The sequence below is a fragment of the Thalassophryne amazonica genome, chromosome 5 (assembly GCF_902500255.1).
Source record: "Thalassophryne amazonica chromosome 5, fThaAma1.1, whole genome shotgun sequence".
Lineage (NCBI taxonomy): Eukaryota > Metazoa > Chordata > Actinopteri > Batrachoidiformes > Batrachoididae > Thalassophryne > Thalassophryne amazonica.
Genome location: NC_047107.1, coordinates 65,016,691 through 65,036,107, shown reverse-complemented (window position 1 = coordinate 65,036,107; position 19,417 = coordinate 65,016,691). Strand labels below are relative to the sequence as shown.

At 39.6% G+C, this 19,417-nt stretch overlaps 1 protein-coding gene across 1 annotated transcript; it reads left to right on the top strand.

Moving 5' to 3' along the window:
• Nucleotides 1–64: 64 nt before the first annotated feature.
• LOC117510658 (probable gluconokinase) lies at nt 65–16,530 on the top strand. Its single transcript, XM_034170457.1, is given in 7 exon segments — nt 65–110; nt 432–493; nt 3,285–3,315; nt 3,410–3,496; nt 13,421–13,464; nt 15,755–15,967; nt 15,969–16,530. Coding segments are annotated over 6 exon segments (561 nt in total). The 5' UTR covers nt 65–110; nt 432–455; the 3' UTR covers nt 16,117–16,530.
• The last annotated feature ends 2,887 nt before the right edge of the window (nt 16,531–19,417 follow it).

Below are 19,417 nucleotides of genomic sequence, written 5' to 3'. Positions count from 1 at the left end.
CAAAGCGACTAATGCAGATCACGTGGTCTCTTTAAATATGAACGTGCTGATTACGTCATCGCGCACCGTGGCTAAAAACAACAACAAACGTTCCAGTAATGCTCACCGAGGTATTTTAACCATTAAATAATGCTCTTTATTTGCAGGGCAGTTTTCTTTTTGAGACTAATTGTCTGGTACAATTATTATTTGTCACATACGATGGTTATTTGTATATTTTAAACAAACATTAACGAGCCAGTAAGAGTTGTATCTACACATCCGTACAAACATTCTCGATACCTGTACTGCGCGTGCGCATTAAAGTGTTTATCGCTGCGATTTTACACCAGTTATGAGACATAAATCGAATTCTGCAGCACTAGACACAGGTTTCAGTTCTACGTGATGTTTCCTCACACGTTACTTTTTAATTTATTTATCCTCTTCAGGCCGTGAGCTGAAGGTTCATTAAGATGATTTACGTCATCATGGGAGTCTCAGGCTGTGGAAAGTATGTTCATTTTTTAAAGTGTGTCTTCATTTGTGTGTAATAGATAAGTGCAGCTTTATAAGGCAGTCAGAGGGAACAATGTTTTAGTTGAGTGACACACAGGAGGTTACAGATGTACTATGTATAGAGTTGTCATGGGTGTCTTGGTGGCTTCCCCCACTTATTTCCTTGTGACACCGTCCCGCTTTTTAGGAACTGTGTACTCCAGACAGATTTAACATACAGTAATGTTCTGTTTATATTTCTTAGTGATTTATGTCAATAAAGTCAAAGACAGCATTTATGACACGGGGGTGGTTAGTGCACTTGGTTTCAATGTGGCAGGTTCCCGGTTCAAACCCTGCCCTTGCCACATTCCTCCATGTAATGTGGCGTTGCATCAGGAAGGGCATCCGGCGGAAAACTTGTGCCAATTCAACATGTAAATCCACCTCAGATTTGCTGTGGTGACCCCAAGTGCAGCTGAAGGGACTTACTTTTACGTAGGGTTTTTATGACATTATCATGTAATCATCTCTTGACCGGTCTAAAGATCACTGGTTGTAAAAGTGCTAAAATAAGCTTCTTTTGTCTGCTTCCCTTTTTTTGAATGGGGTTGCCACAGCAGATGCATTATGTACCTGCATGTTGATTTGGAACAAGATTTACGCTGGGCGCACACATTTCCAGATGTACAAGCAGAATGGTGCATGGGTGGCTTTAAACTTCAGACCTTCTCATTGGAAGGAAGGCGTTCTAACCAGTTGCTGTACCATACTGTCTCTGGCTGTAAAAGTGATGATTCATCAGTGTTTCATAAACTGTTACATGTACATTTTATGTCTTTTTTTAAATTTCATGATATGAAACCTCTTTTTTTCAATAACTTTTGGTAGTTCATTATATATATATATATATATACGAGGGCTGTCAATAAAGTAACGGTCCTTTTTATTTTTTTCAAAAACTATATGGATTTCATTCATATGTTTTTACGTCAGACATGCTTGAACCCTCGTGCGCATGCGTGAGTTTTTCCATGCCTGTCGGTGACATCATTCGCCTGTGAGCACTCCTTGTGGGAGGAGTCGTCCAGCCCCTCGTCGGAATTCCTTTGTCTGAGAAGTTGCTGAGAGACTGGCGCGTTGTTTGATCAAAATTTTTTCTAAACCTGTGAGACACATCGAAGTGGACACGGTTCGAAAAATTAAGCTGGTTTTCAGTGAAAATTTTAATGGCTGATGAGAGATTTTGAGGTGATTCTGTCGCTTTAAGGACTTCCCACGGTGCGAGACGTCGCGCAGCGCTCTCAGCCGCCGTCGTCAGCCTGTTCAAGCTGAAAACCTCCACATTTCAGGCTCTATTGATCCAGGACGTCGTGAGAGAACAGAGAAGTTTCAGAAGAAGTCGGTTTCAGCATTTTATCCGGATATTCCACTGTTAAAGGAGATTTTTTTAATGAAAGACGTGCGGACGGGTCCGCGCGTCGATTCACAGCTGACGCGACGCTCCGCCACAGGAAAAACACCTCTGTTGAAAGCCTTAAGGACAAGTTGGAACATGTCCTGCTGTTAAACAATTTCTCATATACTCACTCCACTGAAAGCCATCAAAAGCCGCCTGGATTTTACAAATGGTTATCAACACGGAGGTGTTTTTCCTGTGCCGCCGCACCGCGTCGGCTGCGTCCCGACGCGCGGACCTGTCCGCATGTCTTTCATTAAAAAAAACTCCTTTAACAGTGGAATATCCGGATAAAATGCTGAAACCGACTTCTTCTGAAACTTCTCTGTTCTCTCACGATGTCCTGGATCAATAGAGCCTGAAATGTGGAGGTTTTCAGCTTGAACAGGCTGACGACGGCGGCTGAGAGCGCTGAGCGACGTCTCGCACCGTGGGAAGTCCTTAAAGCGACAGAATCACCTCAAATCTCTCATCAGCCGTTAAAATTTTCACTGAAAACCAGCTTAATTTTTCGAACCGTGTCCACTTCGATGTGTCTCACAGGTTTAGAAAAAATTTTGATCAAACAAAGCGCCAATCTCTCAGCAACTTCTCAGACAAAGGAATTCCGACGAGGGGCTGGACGACTCCTCCCACAAGGAGAGCTCACAGGCGAATGACGTCACCGACAGGCGTGGAAAAACTCACGCATGCTCACGAGGGTTCAAGCATGTCTGACGTAAAAACATATGAATGAAATCCATATAGTTTTTGAAAAAAATAAAAAGGACCGTTGCTTTATTGACAGACCTCGTATATATATATATTGTTATTATATATTGTCATTACAGAGAATTGGTTCATTTGAATTTACTTTGGCAAACATTTTATATTCTGTACTTAACATTCAGAGGTGTCAATAAAAAATTGTGACCAGGACTGAATGCTGTATGGCTTGGAGGCAGTGGCACTGACAAAAAGTCAAGCGACAGAGTTGGAGGTGCTGTCATTTTCCTTGTGAGGGATGAGGATGGACAAGATTAGAAATGAACATATCAGAGCGATTGTGCAGCTTGGACAGTTTAGAGACAAGGTTGGAGAGGTGGGGTTAAGATGGTTTGGCCTGCGCAGTGGAGGGATGTGAGGTATATCGGAAGAAGGATGTTGAGGATGGAGCTGTCGGGTAGGAGCGGAAGGGGAAGGCCAGAGGCAAGGTTTAAGGATGTGCTGAACGAGGACGGTGAGATTGAGGTGGATGGCTGGTTGTGGCGACACCTAAAGGCAGCAGCTGAAAGAAGAAATTGATGATTTGTATAAAATTTTGTGTTACAGTTTCTGCATTAATCGTCTTTCTTCTCATCCCTAACAGAAGCACATTTGGGGCATTCCTCTCAGAAAAGGTAGAACTGTTCTGCTTCACACACTGAAACACGCCACCATTCATGTGACTGCACACTGAAAGTTGTGACAACAACATGTCTGTGCACTTGTCAGTTGGGCTGGTCGCTGTATGAAGGAGATGACTTCCATCCACAGGAGAATATTGAGAAGATGACTCGTGGTGACTCGCTCACAGACCAGGTCAGCAGAATTATGTACAGTTGTGTTCAAAATAATAGTGGTGTGTTTAAAAAAAAAATGAGTAAAGCTCAAAATGCTTATAATAGCTTTTATTTCTATACAGACAAATTATTGGGAACACTGCACATCCTATTCCAAATCTAAACATGAAGAAAAAATGATCAAATTTGTTAATTATTTATAAAAAGTGAAGAAAAAGGATTATTAGGCTGTTCAAAAAATAGCAGTGTATACATTTTTCTTTCTGGGAAAAAGGTGTCAAACAGGTGGCCCTTATTTAAGGACAAAGGCAGCAAATGTTGTAAACGCTGGTTGTAGTGCATTTCTCTCTGAAAAACGGAGTAAAATGGATTGTTCCAATTCAGACATTACTCAGAAGAACAGTATACTTTGATTTAAAATTGATTGAAGAGGGCAAAACATATAAAAATGTGAAGAAAATGATTGGCTGCTCAGCCAAAATGATCATAAATGCTTTAAAATGGCAACAAAATTGGAAAGACGTGGAAGAAAACAGAAAACTGCCATTCAAATGGCTCGGAGAATAGCTACAACCCCTGGCAAAAATTATGGAATCACCGGCCTTGGAGGATGTTCCTTCAGTTGTTTAATTTTGTAGAAAAAAAGCAGATCACAGACATGACACAAAACTAAAGTAATTTCAAATGGCAACTTTCTGGCTTTAAGAAACACTATAAGAAATCAGGAAAAAAAAATTGTGGCCGTCAGTAACGGTTACTTTTTTAGACCAAGCAGAGGGAAAAAAATATGGACTCACTCAATTCTGAGGAAAAAATTATGGAATCATGAAAAACAAAAGAACGCTCCAACACATCACTAGTATTTTGTTGTACCACCTCTGGCTTTTATAACAGCTTGCAGTGTCTGAGGCATGGACTTAATGAGTGACAAACAGTACTCTTCATCAATCTGGCTCCAACTTTCTCTGATTGCTGTTGCCAGATCAGTTTTGCAGGTTGGAGCTTTGTCATGGACCATTTTCTTCAACTTCCACCAAAGATTTTCAATTGGATTAAGATCCAGACTATTTGCAGGCCATGACATTGACCCTATGTGTCTTTTTGCAAGGAATGTTTTCACAGTTTTTACTCTATGGCAAGATGCATTATCATCTTGAAAAATGATTTCATCATCCCCAAACATCCTTTCAATTGATGGGATAAGAAAAGTGTCCAAAATATCAACATAAACTTGTGCATTTATTGATGATGTAATGACAGCCATCTCCCCAGTGCCTTTACCTGACATGCAACCCCATATCATCAATGACTGTGGAAATTTACATGTTCTCTTCAGGCAGTCATCTTTATAAATCTCATTGGAACGGCACCAAACAAAAGTTCCAGCATCATCACCTTGCCCAATGCAGATTCGAGATTCATCACTGAATATGACTTTCATCCAGTCATCCACAGTCCACGATTGCTTTTCCTTAGCCCATTGTAACCTTGTTTTTTTCTGTTTAGGTGTTAATGATGGCTTTCGTTTAACTTTTCTGTATGTAAATCCCATTTCCTTTAGGCGGTTTCTTACAGTTCGGTCACAGACGTTGACTCCAGTTTCCTCCCATTCGTTCCTCATTTGTTTGTTGTGCATTTTCGATTTTTGAGACATATTGCTTTAAGTTTTCTGTCTTGACGCTTTGATGTCTTCCTTGGTCTACCAGTATGTTTGCCTTTAACAACCTTCCCATGTTGTTTGTATTTGGTCCAGAGTTTAGACACAGCTGACTGTGAACAACCAATATCTTTTGCAACATTGCGTGATGATTTACCCTCTTTTAAGAGTTTGATAATCCTCTCCTTTGTTTCAATTGACATCTCTCGTGTTGGATCCATGATTCATGTCAGTCCACTTGGTGCAACAGCTCTCCAAGGTGTGATCACTCCTTTTTAGATGCAGACTAACGAGCAGATCTGATTTGATGCAGGTGTTAGTTTTGGGGATGAAAATTTACAGGGTGATTCCATAATTTATTCCTCAGAATTGAGTGAGTCCATATTTTTTCCATCTGCTTGGTCTAAAAAAGTAACCGTTACTGACTGCCACAATTTATTTTTTTCCTGATTTCTTATAGTGTTTCTTAAAGCCAGAAAGTTGCCATTTGAAATGACTTTAGTTTTGTGTCATGTCTGTGATCTGCTTTTTTTCTACAAAATTAAACAACTGAATGAACATCCTCAGAGGCCGGTGATTCCATAATTATTGCCAGGGGTTGTAGAATGGCAAACACTCAGCCAGTGATCAGCTCCAGGGTAATCAGAGAACATCTAAAGTTGCCTGTGAGTACTGTAGCAATTAGAAGACGCCTATGTGATGCCAAGCTATGGGCAAGAAGCCCCCGCAAAGTCCCACTGTTACAAAAAGTGTTGAAGAGGTTATAGTTTGCCAAAGAACACACTGACTGGCCCAAATGGTAAATGGACTGCATTTATATAGTGCTTTTCCATCTGAATCATCAGAAGCTCAAAGTGCTTTACAATGATGCCTCATATTCACACAGACACACTCACACACCGATGTCAGGGTGCTGCCATGTAAGGTGCTCACTACACACCGGGAGCAACTAAAAAGAAATGGTGCAACATTTTTTGGACTGATGAAAGCAAGACTATTCTTTTTGGGTCTAGGAGCCTGTCAAGGATTTTATATAGTTCATGCTCTTATTATCATTTATTTTCTTTAGTTTATGCTTATATTATTATTATTTATTTTCTTATAGTTTATGCTTATTATTTTTCCTCTTTGTGAGAAGAGGAGGTTTTAGAAAGAAAGACTTGTTGTCTGCATTCTTCATGATTGAGCAAACTATTTTTCATTTTGCATAAGTGCCTTATCCTGCTTTGACGAGCCACAAGGCTCATGTTGCAGGAATGGAAGGTTTCAGCCGTTACCTTGCTTTGCTATCACCCTCTTGCAGACATGACTCAAGTATAACCTCTCCCGACTGTCCTTGTTTGTTTTTTCTCATGTTGATGAACTAAATAAAAGGCTGGGCCAGAGGAGGGGATTTTAGGAGAGCTTTGAGGCTGAGCACTTACAAGCTGTTTCTTGCTCTCCTCCTCTGCGCAGAGCAAAAAAATATATATATATATATTTGTCTCTCTCTGACTGGTTTCTTTTCAGTGTTTGTGCCTCTCATTTCTTTAAAAACAGGGTGCAAACCCAACAGAGCCACAGACAGTTTGCTAGACAACACCCAGAAACTGAATTCAAGTCACAGTACATTGTGAAGACAGTGAAGCATGGTGGAGCAAACATCTTGATATGGGGATGTTTGTCATACTATGGTGTCAGACCGATTTATCGCATACCAGGGATCATGGATCAGTTTGAATACATCATAATACTTGAAGAAGTCATGTTGCCTGCTATGATTTTGAACACAACTACATGCGTTTGTCGTGCTGTCCTTTGCTTTACCTGGTTAATTATTAACTGAATATGTAAGTCACTTATTGAGCTCTGAACCATTTCACTCCTGGCTTGAGTAAAATGCATTTTCAGAACTGCAGCAATAAAAATTATTTTGACTCAGCAGTTGTCTTTGGTGTAGCTTAAGAAAACAGAGGAACAACTTTCTGTCACTGACCACACAGTCTGAACATTCCTCGAAACAGTTTATTATTCTTTGTTGAGTCCTGCTTTTAATTTAATGTTAATTTTTCCATTCTGTGCTGACTTTCATACTAAAGGAAGACCTTCATATAATTGCTGGCTTTTTTTTTTTAAATGAGCTAAAAGACAGAGCTTGCTAGAATTTGGCAGGTTTTTGCCAGTGGCAGATGATAACCTTCTACTCTCACGAAAACAAACATCATAAATTCTTTCCCCCAGACCAGCTCTGTTTAATGGATTGGCATCTTTTAATAATGTTTCAGAACGAGTGGCAAACTGAAGTGAAATGTAAATTTGGGATTACTGTCAGCCTTTGGGCAAATGTGTGTCATGAGTTTCATGACAGGATCATAGTTGGTAGACTGAGTTTGGTAAACAGTGTACCTGAGCATGGATTTAAGAAAAATGTGATCAGAATTCAGTTGTTCAAATTAAGGCGACACAGTGTAAGAATGTGAATGTCAAACCAGAGTCAACCAAAGTGATTTAGTCCATGGGCCAAGCAGGGTTTTGGTACCATAAAGTGACAAAACAGGTCACAAAAGGTGATAAGACAACACTTACAATCCAGCCTAGGTATATCATGGCCAAGCTATTTTCATGAATAAAATTAACGCTTTTTTCTTAAAAGCTCTATTTGTGCTTATCAATCCTAATCTTCTTCCTTTATCTATGACAGATAATTTAAAATGTTCTAATGTAATTAATTATGGTTTTCAATAAATTTTTTTTTTATGTAAAAAGACTGACTGGGTATTGTCACATCGTGTGTCATTAGTTATGCCCAGCGGATTTGTTCAAGACACTAACCTACAGGAGGACAATTTCTTTCCCATATTGTTCCATTTTTACCTGTGTGTGGCCAGTTAATCCTGTCCTGATCTGGAGGTCCGTTATTTCCAACAGACTGATAAACTGGTAGCCCTACTGGGGTCAGTTCTTGGCCTCTGGTTCTTTCACAGGCTCATTCACAAGCTCCATGAGTTCTGGCTCGACCACCAATCCTTTCGTGACCTCTACCTACTACCTTTGCAGGTAGATCCAGACCATCACACTTTGGGCATTACATATCTGCCTTAGGGCTTCTGCAGTAGAAAATCTTGCTATTTTTGGTCTGTTAGCCATGATTCATTGAAAAATATTACAATGTAATGATTAGAAGTGAAAATTACAGTAAAATCAAAACCTATAATCTTTAAAGCAGATTGTCTTTTTGTATTTACAGTATTTTGTGTGCATTTATTATTGGCATTTATTCTTTTTTTATTAGAATTTGTTGAGTTCCTTGATTCCTGGGAAAATCCAATATAAATGAGTCATCATTATTATTATTATTACTATTATTATTATTATTATTATTCACAACAAATGTGTGATATTTCAGTAGATAAGTTGCACTGGAGTATAAGTTACAGGGCCTCCCAAACTAGTTAAAAAAAAATACAACTTATACTCCAGACAATACGGTACATGTTTCTGGGGTCATAAATGACCCCACACAGCTTTTCACTAACCATGTTATACCAATGAACCAGTTCCTGTTTAAAAAGAAAAACTATGAAAAGGTATCTGAGACATAGGTTGACAAATTCCTGGTAGGACAGCTTTTTCCACTTAAAGATGTAACAATGGCACCTATAAATACACTGATTAAGTGACCCCACTCAGTCATTGGAAGGTTAAAGATTACACAGTATTAAAAATTTTAAAATGCTCTAATGAAATTGAATATATAACACATGATTTGTGGTTTTGACTGTCTGTGGCTGAACATTATGGAGATATGTGGTTTAAAAACAAATAAAGAAAGAAGTCAGATGTACTCAGCCTTGTTTGCACAGGGGACAAAAATTATACTGGCTGCAGTTTTGGTCCAAAGTGATGGATTTTAGCTCTTTTGATTTTGTATACAAAACAAAAAGTATTGACTGTTTGTTATTTCTGGCACAACTTCACCTGCTTTAGTTATTCGCGAAATTGTCCACCACAGGTTTGAAAAAAAAAGTTCTGCCATGCTATTCTTCAATCTTGTTTTCTCATCTGAGTAGGAATTTTGTTGTTATTTCTGTTGTTGAAGGGGTGGTGGTCAAGCGGTCAGGTGCACTTGTTTTCAGAGTGGAAGGTTCCCAGTTCAAAACTCACCCCTGCCCATTTCTCCATGTAATATGGGTTGTGTCAGGAATAGGGATGGGTATTGATAAGATTATATCGATATCGATGCCATTATCGATTCTGCTTATCGATCTGATTCCTTATCGATTCCCTTATCGATACCTCATGAATTTTGTACTAAAATTAGGCTTTACAGGTTTTCTGTGTATTTCATTGAGTCTTAAAGTAAATAAATATGAAACTGGTCACTGTATCCTTCATCTCTGGACATAAATAAAAATAAACAAAACGGTGTTTCGCTTTGAAGTTATTAATTCCGACTGGATTCTATCGTTCTAACTTGACTCGGCAGAGAGCCGCGCAACGTTTGGAGCTGTGTGAACAGAACGGAGGACGATTGTCGTTTCTTTCTCCCAACAAGACAGGAGTCCCAGTTAGTAACTTTAGTCCACACAAAAGTGACTCACGATTTCACATATTCAGGGATGAAAGTGGTGAAAAACAAAAAAAAAGCTGAAACCCAAAATTACCCCCCAACACCACCCGCACGAAAATGTTTGAATTCTAGAAGCTCTGAAATGAAATATGGGACTATTCCAGACGATAAACTGGAGTGAGTGCAGCATCCATTTTGGTGAGAAAAAAAAAACCAAACAACTTATTCTAATTCATTCCAGTAGTACAACCCCTGGCAAAAATTATGGAATCACCGGCCTCGGAGGATGTTCATTCATTCAGTTGTTTAATTTTGTAGAAAAAAAGCAGATCACAGACATGACACAAAACTAAAGTAATTTCAAATGGCAGCTTTCTGGCTTTAAGAAACACTATAAGAAATCAGGAAAAAAATTGTGGCAGTCAGTAACGGTTACTTTTTTAGACCAAGCAGAGGGAAAAAAATATGGAATCACTCAATTCTGAGGAAAAAATTATGGACTCATGAAAAACAAAAGAACGCTCCAACACATCACTAGTATTTTGTTGCACCACCTCTGGCTTTTATAACAGCTTGCAGTCTCTGAGGCATGGACTTAATGAGTGACAGTACTCTTCATCAATCTGGCCCCAACTTTCTCTGATTGCTGTTGCCAGATCAGCTTTGCAGGTTGGAGCCTTGTCATGGACCATTTTCTTCAACTTCCACCAAAGATTTTCAATTGGTTTAAGATCCGGACTATTTGCAGGCCATGACATTGACCCTATGTGTCTTTTTGCAAGGAATGTTTTCACAGTTTTTGCTTTATGGCAAGATCATCTTGAAAAATGATTTCATCATCCCCAAACATCCTTTCAATTGATGGGATAAGAAAAGTGTCCAAAATATCAACATAAACTTGTGCATTTATTGATGATGTAATGACAGCCATCTCCCCAGTGCCTTTACCTGACATGCAGCCCCATATCATCAATGACTGTGGAAATTTACATGTTCTCTTCAGGCAGTCATCTTTATAAATCTCATTGGAACGGCACCAAACAAAAGTTCCAGCATCATCACCTTGCCCAATGAAGATTCGAGATTCATCACTGAATATGACTCATCCAGTCATCCACAGTCCACGATTGCTTTTCCTTAGCCCATTGTAACCTTGTTTTTTTCTGTTTAGGTGTTAATGATGGCTTTCGTTTAACTTTTCTGTATGTAAATCCCATTTCCTTTAGGCGGTTTCTTACAGTTCGGTCACAGGCATTGACTCCAGTTTCCTCCCATTCGTTCCTCATTTGTTTTGTTGTGCATTTTCGATTTTTGAGACATATTGCTTTAAGTTTTCTGTCTTGACGCTTTGATGTCTTCCTTGGTCTACCAGTATGTTTGCCTTTAACAACCTTCCCATGTTGTTTGTATTTGGTCCAGAGTTTAGACACAGCTGACTGTGAACAACCAACATCTTTTGCAACATTGCGTGATGATTTACCCTCTTTTAAGAGTTTGATAATCCTTTCCTTTGTTTCAATTGACATCTCTCGCGTTGGAGCCATGATTCATGTCAGTCCACTTGGTGCAACAGCTCTCCAAGGTGTGATCACTCCTTTTTAGATGCAGACTAACAAGCAGATCTGATATGATGCAGGTGTTAGTTTTGGGGATGAAAATTTACAGGGTGATTCCATAATTTATTCCTCAGAATTGAGTGAGTCCATATTTTTTCCCTCTGCTTGGTCTAAAAAAGTAAACGTTACTGACTGCCACAATTATTTTTTCCTGATTTCTTATAGTGTTTCTTAAAGCCAGAAAGTTGCCATTTGAAATTACTTTAGTTTTGTGTCATGTCTGTGATCTGCTTTTTTTCTACAAAATTAAACAACTGAATGAACATCCTCCGAGGCCGGTGATTCCATAATTTTTGCCAGGGGTTGTATTCTGCTCTTACTAGGATGCAGCAGTTTTCTAGTTTGGCAGATAGTTCTGGAAGAAATCACTGAAGAAATTAACAAAGTGAAAATATGGTTTGACCGAAACAAACTGTCATTAAACATAAATAAAACAGGGATGATGTGGAGGTGTAAGAGTCACTAGGTTTTCACAGAAAACACTTATTTATTTCTGTATGTATGTATTTATTTATTTATTTATGTATGTTCATTGTTAGTTGGTTTTATATTTTCTGTTGTGTTTCTATTCAGGTTCTTTTTGTCTCTTTCTCTAAAATTGTATATAATAAGTATATATTGTATATAATAAAAATTAGATTATTAATATATAAACAAAAATAAATTTAAAAAAATTACAATTTGAAAACAAATGCACCAGGTATGGCATTAATTTAACACTGATAAATCTGATAAATTCTGTAAATTCTGTGATATTTTGGTATTGTATGATAAATGTAATGCTTAGTAAGGTTGGGTATCGAAACCCGGTTCTCTTCGGGTATCATTAAGAAATGATTCGATCCACCGACATCAATAGCCTTTTTGCATAATGGTTCCCTTATCGGTCCTTCAGAGTGGCTGTTGTTTTGGGGGTGTTTGTCGGGAAAATGATCATGTCTCTATGTCGATAACAGAACCCCTGCAGCGTCTGTAATCAACCATTTCACATTGCTGTCTTTTTTTCTCCTAAGCATCCATGTTGAATGAAAGTCCAAAAATAGTCAGTGCTTCTCTGTAGCCTATGGTGTGTTGATTTTCAAAAAGCATTTGATTCAGTGGATTGGGCTGCTCTCTGGGACATCCTGAGAATTTGGAGGATGTTGCTGGACATCATATTGTCATCAGCCAGGTACTGTGAGTGCTGTGTGGAGCATGTGCAGAATAAGTTTTAGGGATGTGTTCTGGCTCTAACACCAGTCAGTGCAAGCAGTAACTGGTTATTTGGTAGGGTTGTGAAAACTAGTAGCTTAGTTGTCTTTGTTGGCAAGGAAAAGTTTATTGACCTGGACTTTGCAGATGCTGTGATCTTTACAGAATCATTGGAAACTTTAATTGCAGCTTTTGAGAAGCTATGTGAGGAATCTGAGTGTCTGTGTTTGTGATTGTACTGATAAAGCCAAATATCCAGGCTTTCAGTGGCGTCCTGGACCTCAGTTATCGGAAGTGTATCGAAATGTGGTGAAGTGTTGAACTTGTAGAAACATTCACTTATCTCGGCAGTGACATACATGTCCCTTTGAGATCAAGACGCACCTGGGATCAGCTTATGGAGTCATGAAGTGATGGGACAGAGGTGTTTGGAAATGCCAGTATCTTCATAGGAGAATGATGGTCCAAGTCTTTAGGGCCCTGGTGCTATCTGTTTTACTGTACGGTTGTGAGACTTGGACGGTAACCAGTGACAACCAGACAATGACTGGATGTCTTTGGGACTTCCAAAAATGCTTGGGTACTGCTGGAATGACTTTGTGTTGAATGAGTGGTGCCACACTAACATGTGGCACCAGTTCAGGATCCCAGGCCCAACCTGATAAATTATTAAAGATTAGTGTAATCTGTCAGCAGCAAAACAATTCAAAAATCAAAACATGGACACAACGTGTGCTCTTAAGGAGCACTGACAAGCCCCTGAAGCTTCACATGTTCATCAGGTTTCCATTGATAATCAATGTTAAAATAAACTATAAACAGTTATAAAACACCAAGTCGTCAATGACACACGCAACCTAAAACTGAAACATGTAACTCATCATTGACAAAGAAAACAACAGCCTGTGTTTCTATTTTTGTCTCTTCTAGGACAGATTGCCTTGGCTCTTGAAGCTACATGAAGTTATTGAGCGGTAAGAATACTCACTACACACACGCGTGTGCACACACACACACACACACACACACACATAGGGATGGTGATTATGATGGGGTGAGAGAGTAGCAGTGAGATAAGGATACACAGCTGTAAAATTGTCAAACAAGATGAAAAGTGCTTTTGAACATTGACACGAAAAGCAGTTAAGGAGGAAAAGGAGAATTTGGAACAGTAAAGAACGAGCGAGTGAGAGAATGTCATGAGGAAGCAGAAAGCCTGCTATCTGACTCTGAAACATCAAAGAGTTCAGGGCCGTCATCCACGAAGCATCCATAGGCTAAAAGTACCTCTTTGTGACGTCAGTCTAAGAAAAATCTTAGAATTCCTCTAATTCTAAGACATTTCTTAGAATTTTCCCTTTTCCCTTGGCAAGATAAAAGTTATTCACAAAGCGTCTTAGGCCTTAAGAGAGCTCCTAAGGTGCAAAACTGTTAAGAGGAGGGAGGAGGACTTTTAAGAAGTCTAAGAGTGTCTTAAACAGACAAGATGGCGGAAAGACAGAGAGGAAGGAGAGACATTCTCCGTATGTTGAATGACAGTGATTCAGTAACACGCTACCGGCTTGACGGTGCAGGAATAATGTTTGTGTTTGACCTCATGAGGAATGATCTTACTTTTCTCACCCAGCATAGTAATGCAATAACACCTGAGATGGTCATCACAACATTGTGATACTGGCTACAGGAAAACTGTAAATTGCATGTAAATTCTATAACATTCATACAGTTATTGATATCAAAGTAAGTGATGTCAGCAGCTAGAGCTATATACTGTATCACCTATTTGTGTGCTGCAATCGCCGCTCTCGCTTTGGATTGCAGCACGTACCAGCGCTTCTCACACTCATCGCTTGTGTGCAATTACCAGCATGGAGAGTAAACATAATAAGATAATAATAATCATCATGTGAATGAGGTACATTCATTTTGAAGCTCTGTGACAATTCATTTAATTTTGCTGAGTTTCATCATCATGACATTTTTTTTCACAATTACACATTTCTTAATACAGTTCAGGTTCACTTCATAACTAGGAGTGCGAAGCGCATTTGTTTTTTTCTCTTTCCCTTTTTGTGACAAACCAATCACAGCTCTTGGAAGCTCTTTGGGGAGGTAATGGTCTAGTGGTTAAAGCATTGGGCTTGAGAGCAGAGGCTCCCGGTGTGTAGTGAGTACTTTGTATGGCAGCACCCTCACATCAGGGTGATGTGAGGCATTATTTGTGAAGGATGCAGATGGAAAAGCGCTATATAAATGCAGTCCACCTAGCAATGGAATCAACCCCGCCTCCTCAAAAACATAAAAGCTTCTGTCCCCTCCTTGCTCAGAGTTGCTCTGACACTTCCTGGATCGGTCTTAAGTGATTCAGGCTTTAGCCTGGTTCACACGACAGGATTTCTAATTTATCTGTAGGTTTCCAAAACCTGAGAGACCACACACGTGAAGATAAAAAAATCATGGATCTAACAGGTTTGGTCGTACATTGTGTGGTGTTCAGCCACACGGTAAGAACAACACCACCACACACGAACAGATTTCACGCACGAACGTTCACAGCTCAGACAGGAAATCTCGCAAAATCTCTCGAGATTAAACATGACTTCAGAGTAAACAAACGGAGGTACTTTGTGGACTATTTACAAGAGAGGGAAAAAACATTACAAAAAGAAAAGGAAAGGTATTCTTTAAAGGAGTGGAGACAGCGCGACCACCGAACTTTAAGTCAGAACAGCTGTTTTGATTTTATTTTCCGCTCCGTGCGTCCATCACCTCACTTTCTGATTGGCTGCACGTCACATGCAGCAGGCTGCGTGCTTGTTTTGGTCGGAGGACACAACACACACAGCGATATCGGGCCAAAAAACCCTAACCCTCCTGGCTCCCTTCCGAGCAGATCAGAGTGCTCTTAACACACCACACACGGAAGGAATATCCGATAAGATTATCTTTAGCGTCATCACGATTGTCGGGGTGTCCTAAGATTGTCGGAAGGGGAAGATCGGGTCTGATATCGGCCTAATTATCCTGCCGTGTGAACCCGGCTTTAGGCTAAGATTCCTTGCTGGGAGTCTTTCGGCTAAATTGGGAGCTCTCTGAGATGGGTACTGCTGGAATGACTTTGTTGAAGAATGAATACTGGCCCTGATGTTTTCCAAAATCCTCAAAAAAATCTCTCACTTCCTTTTTTCCTCTCTCCTGCAGCTGTTGGTGAACAACATGCACATTATTTATTTCCTAACTTGTTTGTGTGTCCTTGCATCACAGAGAAAGGTGTTCAGGCTCTGATGTCATTGTGGTGTGCTCTGCCCTCAAGCGACTCTACAGACAAATCCTGATCTATGGTTCCAGTGCACTCATTTCCTCTTCTGGTCCAGACCAAGAAACTCTGCCTCCCTCTTGTCCTGATGTGTTTTTTCTCTTCCTACATGGGGACTATAATCTCATTCACCAGAGGATGGTGGCCCGTAGAGGACACTATGAAAGCTGACCTGCTGCGTTCCCAGTTTGATGTTTTAGAACCTCCACTGGATGAGGAGAATGTAATACCACTTGACATTAGGAAGTGCATCTCTGATATGACGGCGGAGATTGAAAAACATCTCAGCCTGAGATCACAGCTGACGTAACCATGGCAGCGCAGCATACACAGTCAGAGCTCATATTATCTGTGAGCGATGGGACTAATGACATCAAGCCTGCTCAGGTTTTATGATTGAAAGATAATTTATTAATTTATAAGCACAGAGGCACACCAAGTCTTGTTTTTTTTATTTCAAACAAATATGGATTATATGTTCTTTCATGACAGTCCTGCATAAAAAAGCACTTCAACATTTAAAACAGGAGTGCACTTGCTATCATTTGTGCGCACAGTTGTGCTGGTTGTAAAGTGAGGTGTGGTCATGTGCAGTATAGGTGGGTGATTCTTTAACTACGGGCACTATTGGCCTTGTAAATGTAATTTCCACCACACCATTGCCTTACAATATAAAGCGCCTTGGGGCAACTGTTTGTTGTGATTTCGCGCTATATACATGTGCTCTGATGTCACTGTTTATCTCCATAGAAACTACCCAAACAATCTTTCATACAAACTGTTTAAAGGGACATTACAGTGTTGTGGTGGACAATAGTGTGGGACTACATTTTGTTCAAAAAAAATCAACAGTTGTATGACATTGAATACCCCAGTTATGTTTTGATTATTTTACTGATATTTTATTCAGAGATATTTTAAAACATTAGAAAAACGTTTCTTTACCATTCATTTTTATCACTGAAGATCAAAAGTCTGGGTGTGGGACAAGCACAAAACGGCAATATTTGCATATAATGATGCTGAAAAAAGGTGAAAAAGTCATCATAGACTACTAGAACAAATTTCTTAACACACTTTCATTGTAAAGATAACTATAAAAGTGTGAAATTTCCCCTTTTTTCTGTTTTTCATACAATATGATCAAAGGACATAAGTGCCCGTAGTCTAAGAATCACCCAGGTATATTACTACTGTGTCAACAGAAAGTAATTGCATCATCGACCATGACAAATATGATCTCAATTCAATTGCAGAAGTTTTCTGCCATTTAAAAGGTGAAATGTTCAAACTCCTTCACGGTGTGTGTACACTCTGTGCACAGGGCTGTGCATTAGCACGTCATACTACCGTGAAACTGGATTAAAAGCTAATGTTACCAATGTTGCTCGGCTTTCGGCTGCACCAATTTTGTTCAGTGTCGACATAGTGAACGTAGTACAGATCCACATTGGGATTTGGCACAAGTTTTACACCAGATGCTCTTCCTGACACAACTTCAGTTTTACCTGGAGAAACAGATACAGCCCCCGGTCTTCCTAAGAGGCCATCCAAGTACTAACCACGACCTAGCCTGCTTGGCTTCTGAGATCTGACAGGATCAGCTTTACACGGAGCAGACTGGCTGCTCAAAGTTAACAGAAAAACAGACTCACAAAATACACACACACACAGGTTGTCTGGCAATCAGAACCATTAAACTGGTATACTGGGGTGAGAAGGACGTTCAGTTTTGACAGGGGGCCTGGACATTAAAATAGGCTTTAAACTGAAAATGTGGACTGCTGATAATACATTGTCTCGACTTGTGGTTTATTATTAGACCCCAATGCAGATATCAGACAGGAATGCAAAAACTCAGTCTTTATGGACTTGATCAGGAATGGGTCAAAGGTTATGGCATGGGTAATCAGTCAGGTAATGGCGACAGTGTCCATGAGGGAGTTGACAGGAGAATTGTCTGAGAGGCAGATCAAGGTCCCAAAACACAGAAACCCATCAACTGGCTAAAGTGTTCAAATACAGCAGACAAACTCAGAAAACACTCAGTAACTAGAGATTTTACACAAGAAAAAATCAGGAGGAAGCTGGTGAGAAGAAGGCAATAAAGCACAAACATTCAAGATGGGACTAAGAGACACACAAGATTAAATAACTGAGGGAGATGACAAATAGGAGACAAGTGAGGACAATCAGAGGGATGAGAGACAGCTGGGGAGAGATACAGGAAGAAAGCTAAAAACACACAATAGACACAGTGGTGTCAAAATAAGCAGGAAGTTGGCCAAAGACACCAATATAATAAATACACAAGTGCAAAGCTAATCATAAAGCCGTGTTGGCACAGGGAAACGATATATAAAGAACTATATACAGCAAAGAACAAAATTACAATAAATCATGAAACCAAAACCAGATTTATATTAATCCAAAACTCAGAATGGATGCTAGAGGGTAGCAATGTAGAGTAGCACACAACAGAAAGAGTGCACTCCAGCTTTGTGGTGCAATGTTTTTCAGTTTGAGTCAGAGTGAACAGTTTTTCTCTTCCCATTATAGGAGCTGCAGTTGTCTCAGTATACCCTCTGCTAAGGACTTTATCCTTCCACTCATTCAGGCATTTGCATGCGAGGTCTGTCTCAAAGGCCAGCTGAACCATCTGTGCCTGACGTGCATGGACTCATGGTTTCACACTGCTAAAATGGATTTTCTCACATTGCAGTGACAACACTGTTAATCCAAGTGTGATAGGACTCACACTTGGTCTGTTTTCCAACATTTTGTGGTACTTTGACAGGGCTTATTGAGTTGTCAGTATTCTTTTTGGCCTGCATCCACATGTGCCTCACCTCACAAGAAAACCTCTAAACTTACAGTGCCCTCCAAAAGTATTGGGTCCCTTGGCATTTCACATACAGTGAGGAAAATAAGTATTTGAACACCCTGCGATTTTGCAAGTTCTCCCACTTAGAAATCATGGAGGGGTCTGAAATTTTCATCTTGGGTGCATGTCCACTGTGAGAGACATAATCCAATAAATAAATAAAATCCAGAAATCACAATGTATGATTTTTTAATAATTTATTGGCATGTTCACTCTTGGAACATGCAAAAGGTCCACTGCTGCACATGTAGACTGGCAGCTGGACCCCTTCAAAATATTTTGTTCAACCCCTAACCACAGATAAGGTTTGGTTTCATATTATGGAAAGGGGTTCCTTTGGGCCATCCCAAAGTATGTTGTGGTTGCAAATTGTGGTGTACAAAAAAATTTAAATAACTGTTTGATGGAGAGGTCTGCGCTCTCAGATGCACACCAGTTTTCACAAAAAATTTGGATTAAATGTGAATATGTACCATCAAGTAATGTTCCACAACACATACTTCAATGTGTCAAGTTCTTCAACTGGAACTCTTTAATATTCATTACTAGGTACTAATAGTTTTGTTTCAGATGAGACTTGTGTGCAGGACAAGTGAAAGTGGGAGGCATTATATGTCAGTGTGACCAGTCCAGCCGCTCCACAAATAAAAAGGTATTCAAACAGTCATAGATGAGGATTATTTTAACAGGGTAACAAAACCGCAGTGTAATCAAAATTATATTGTGT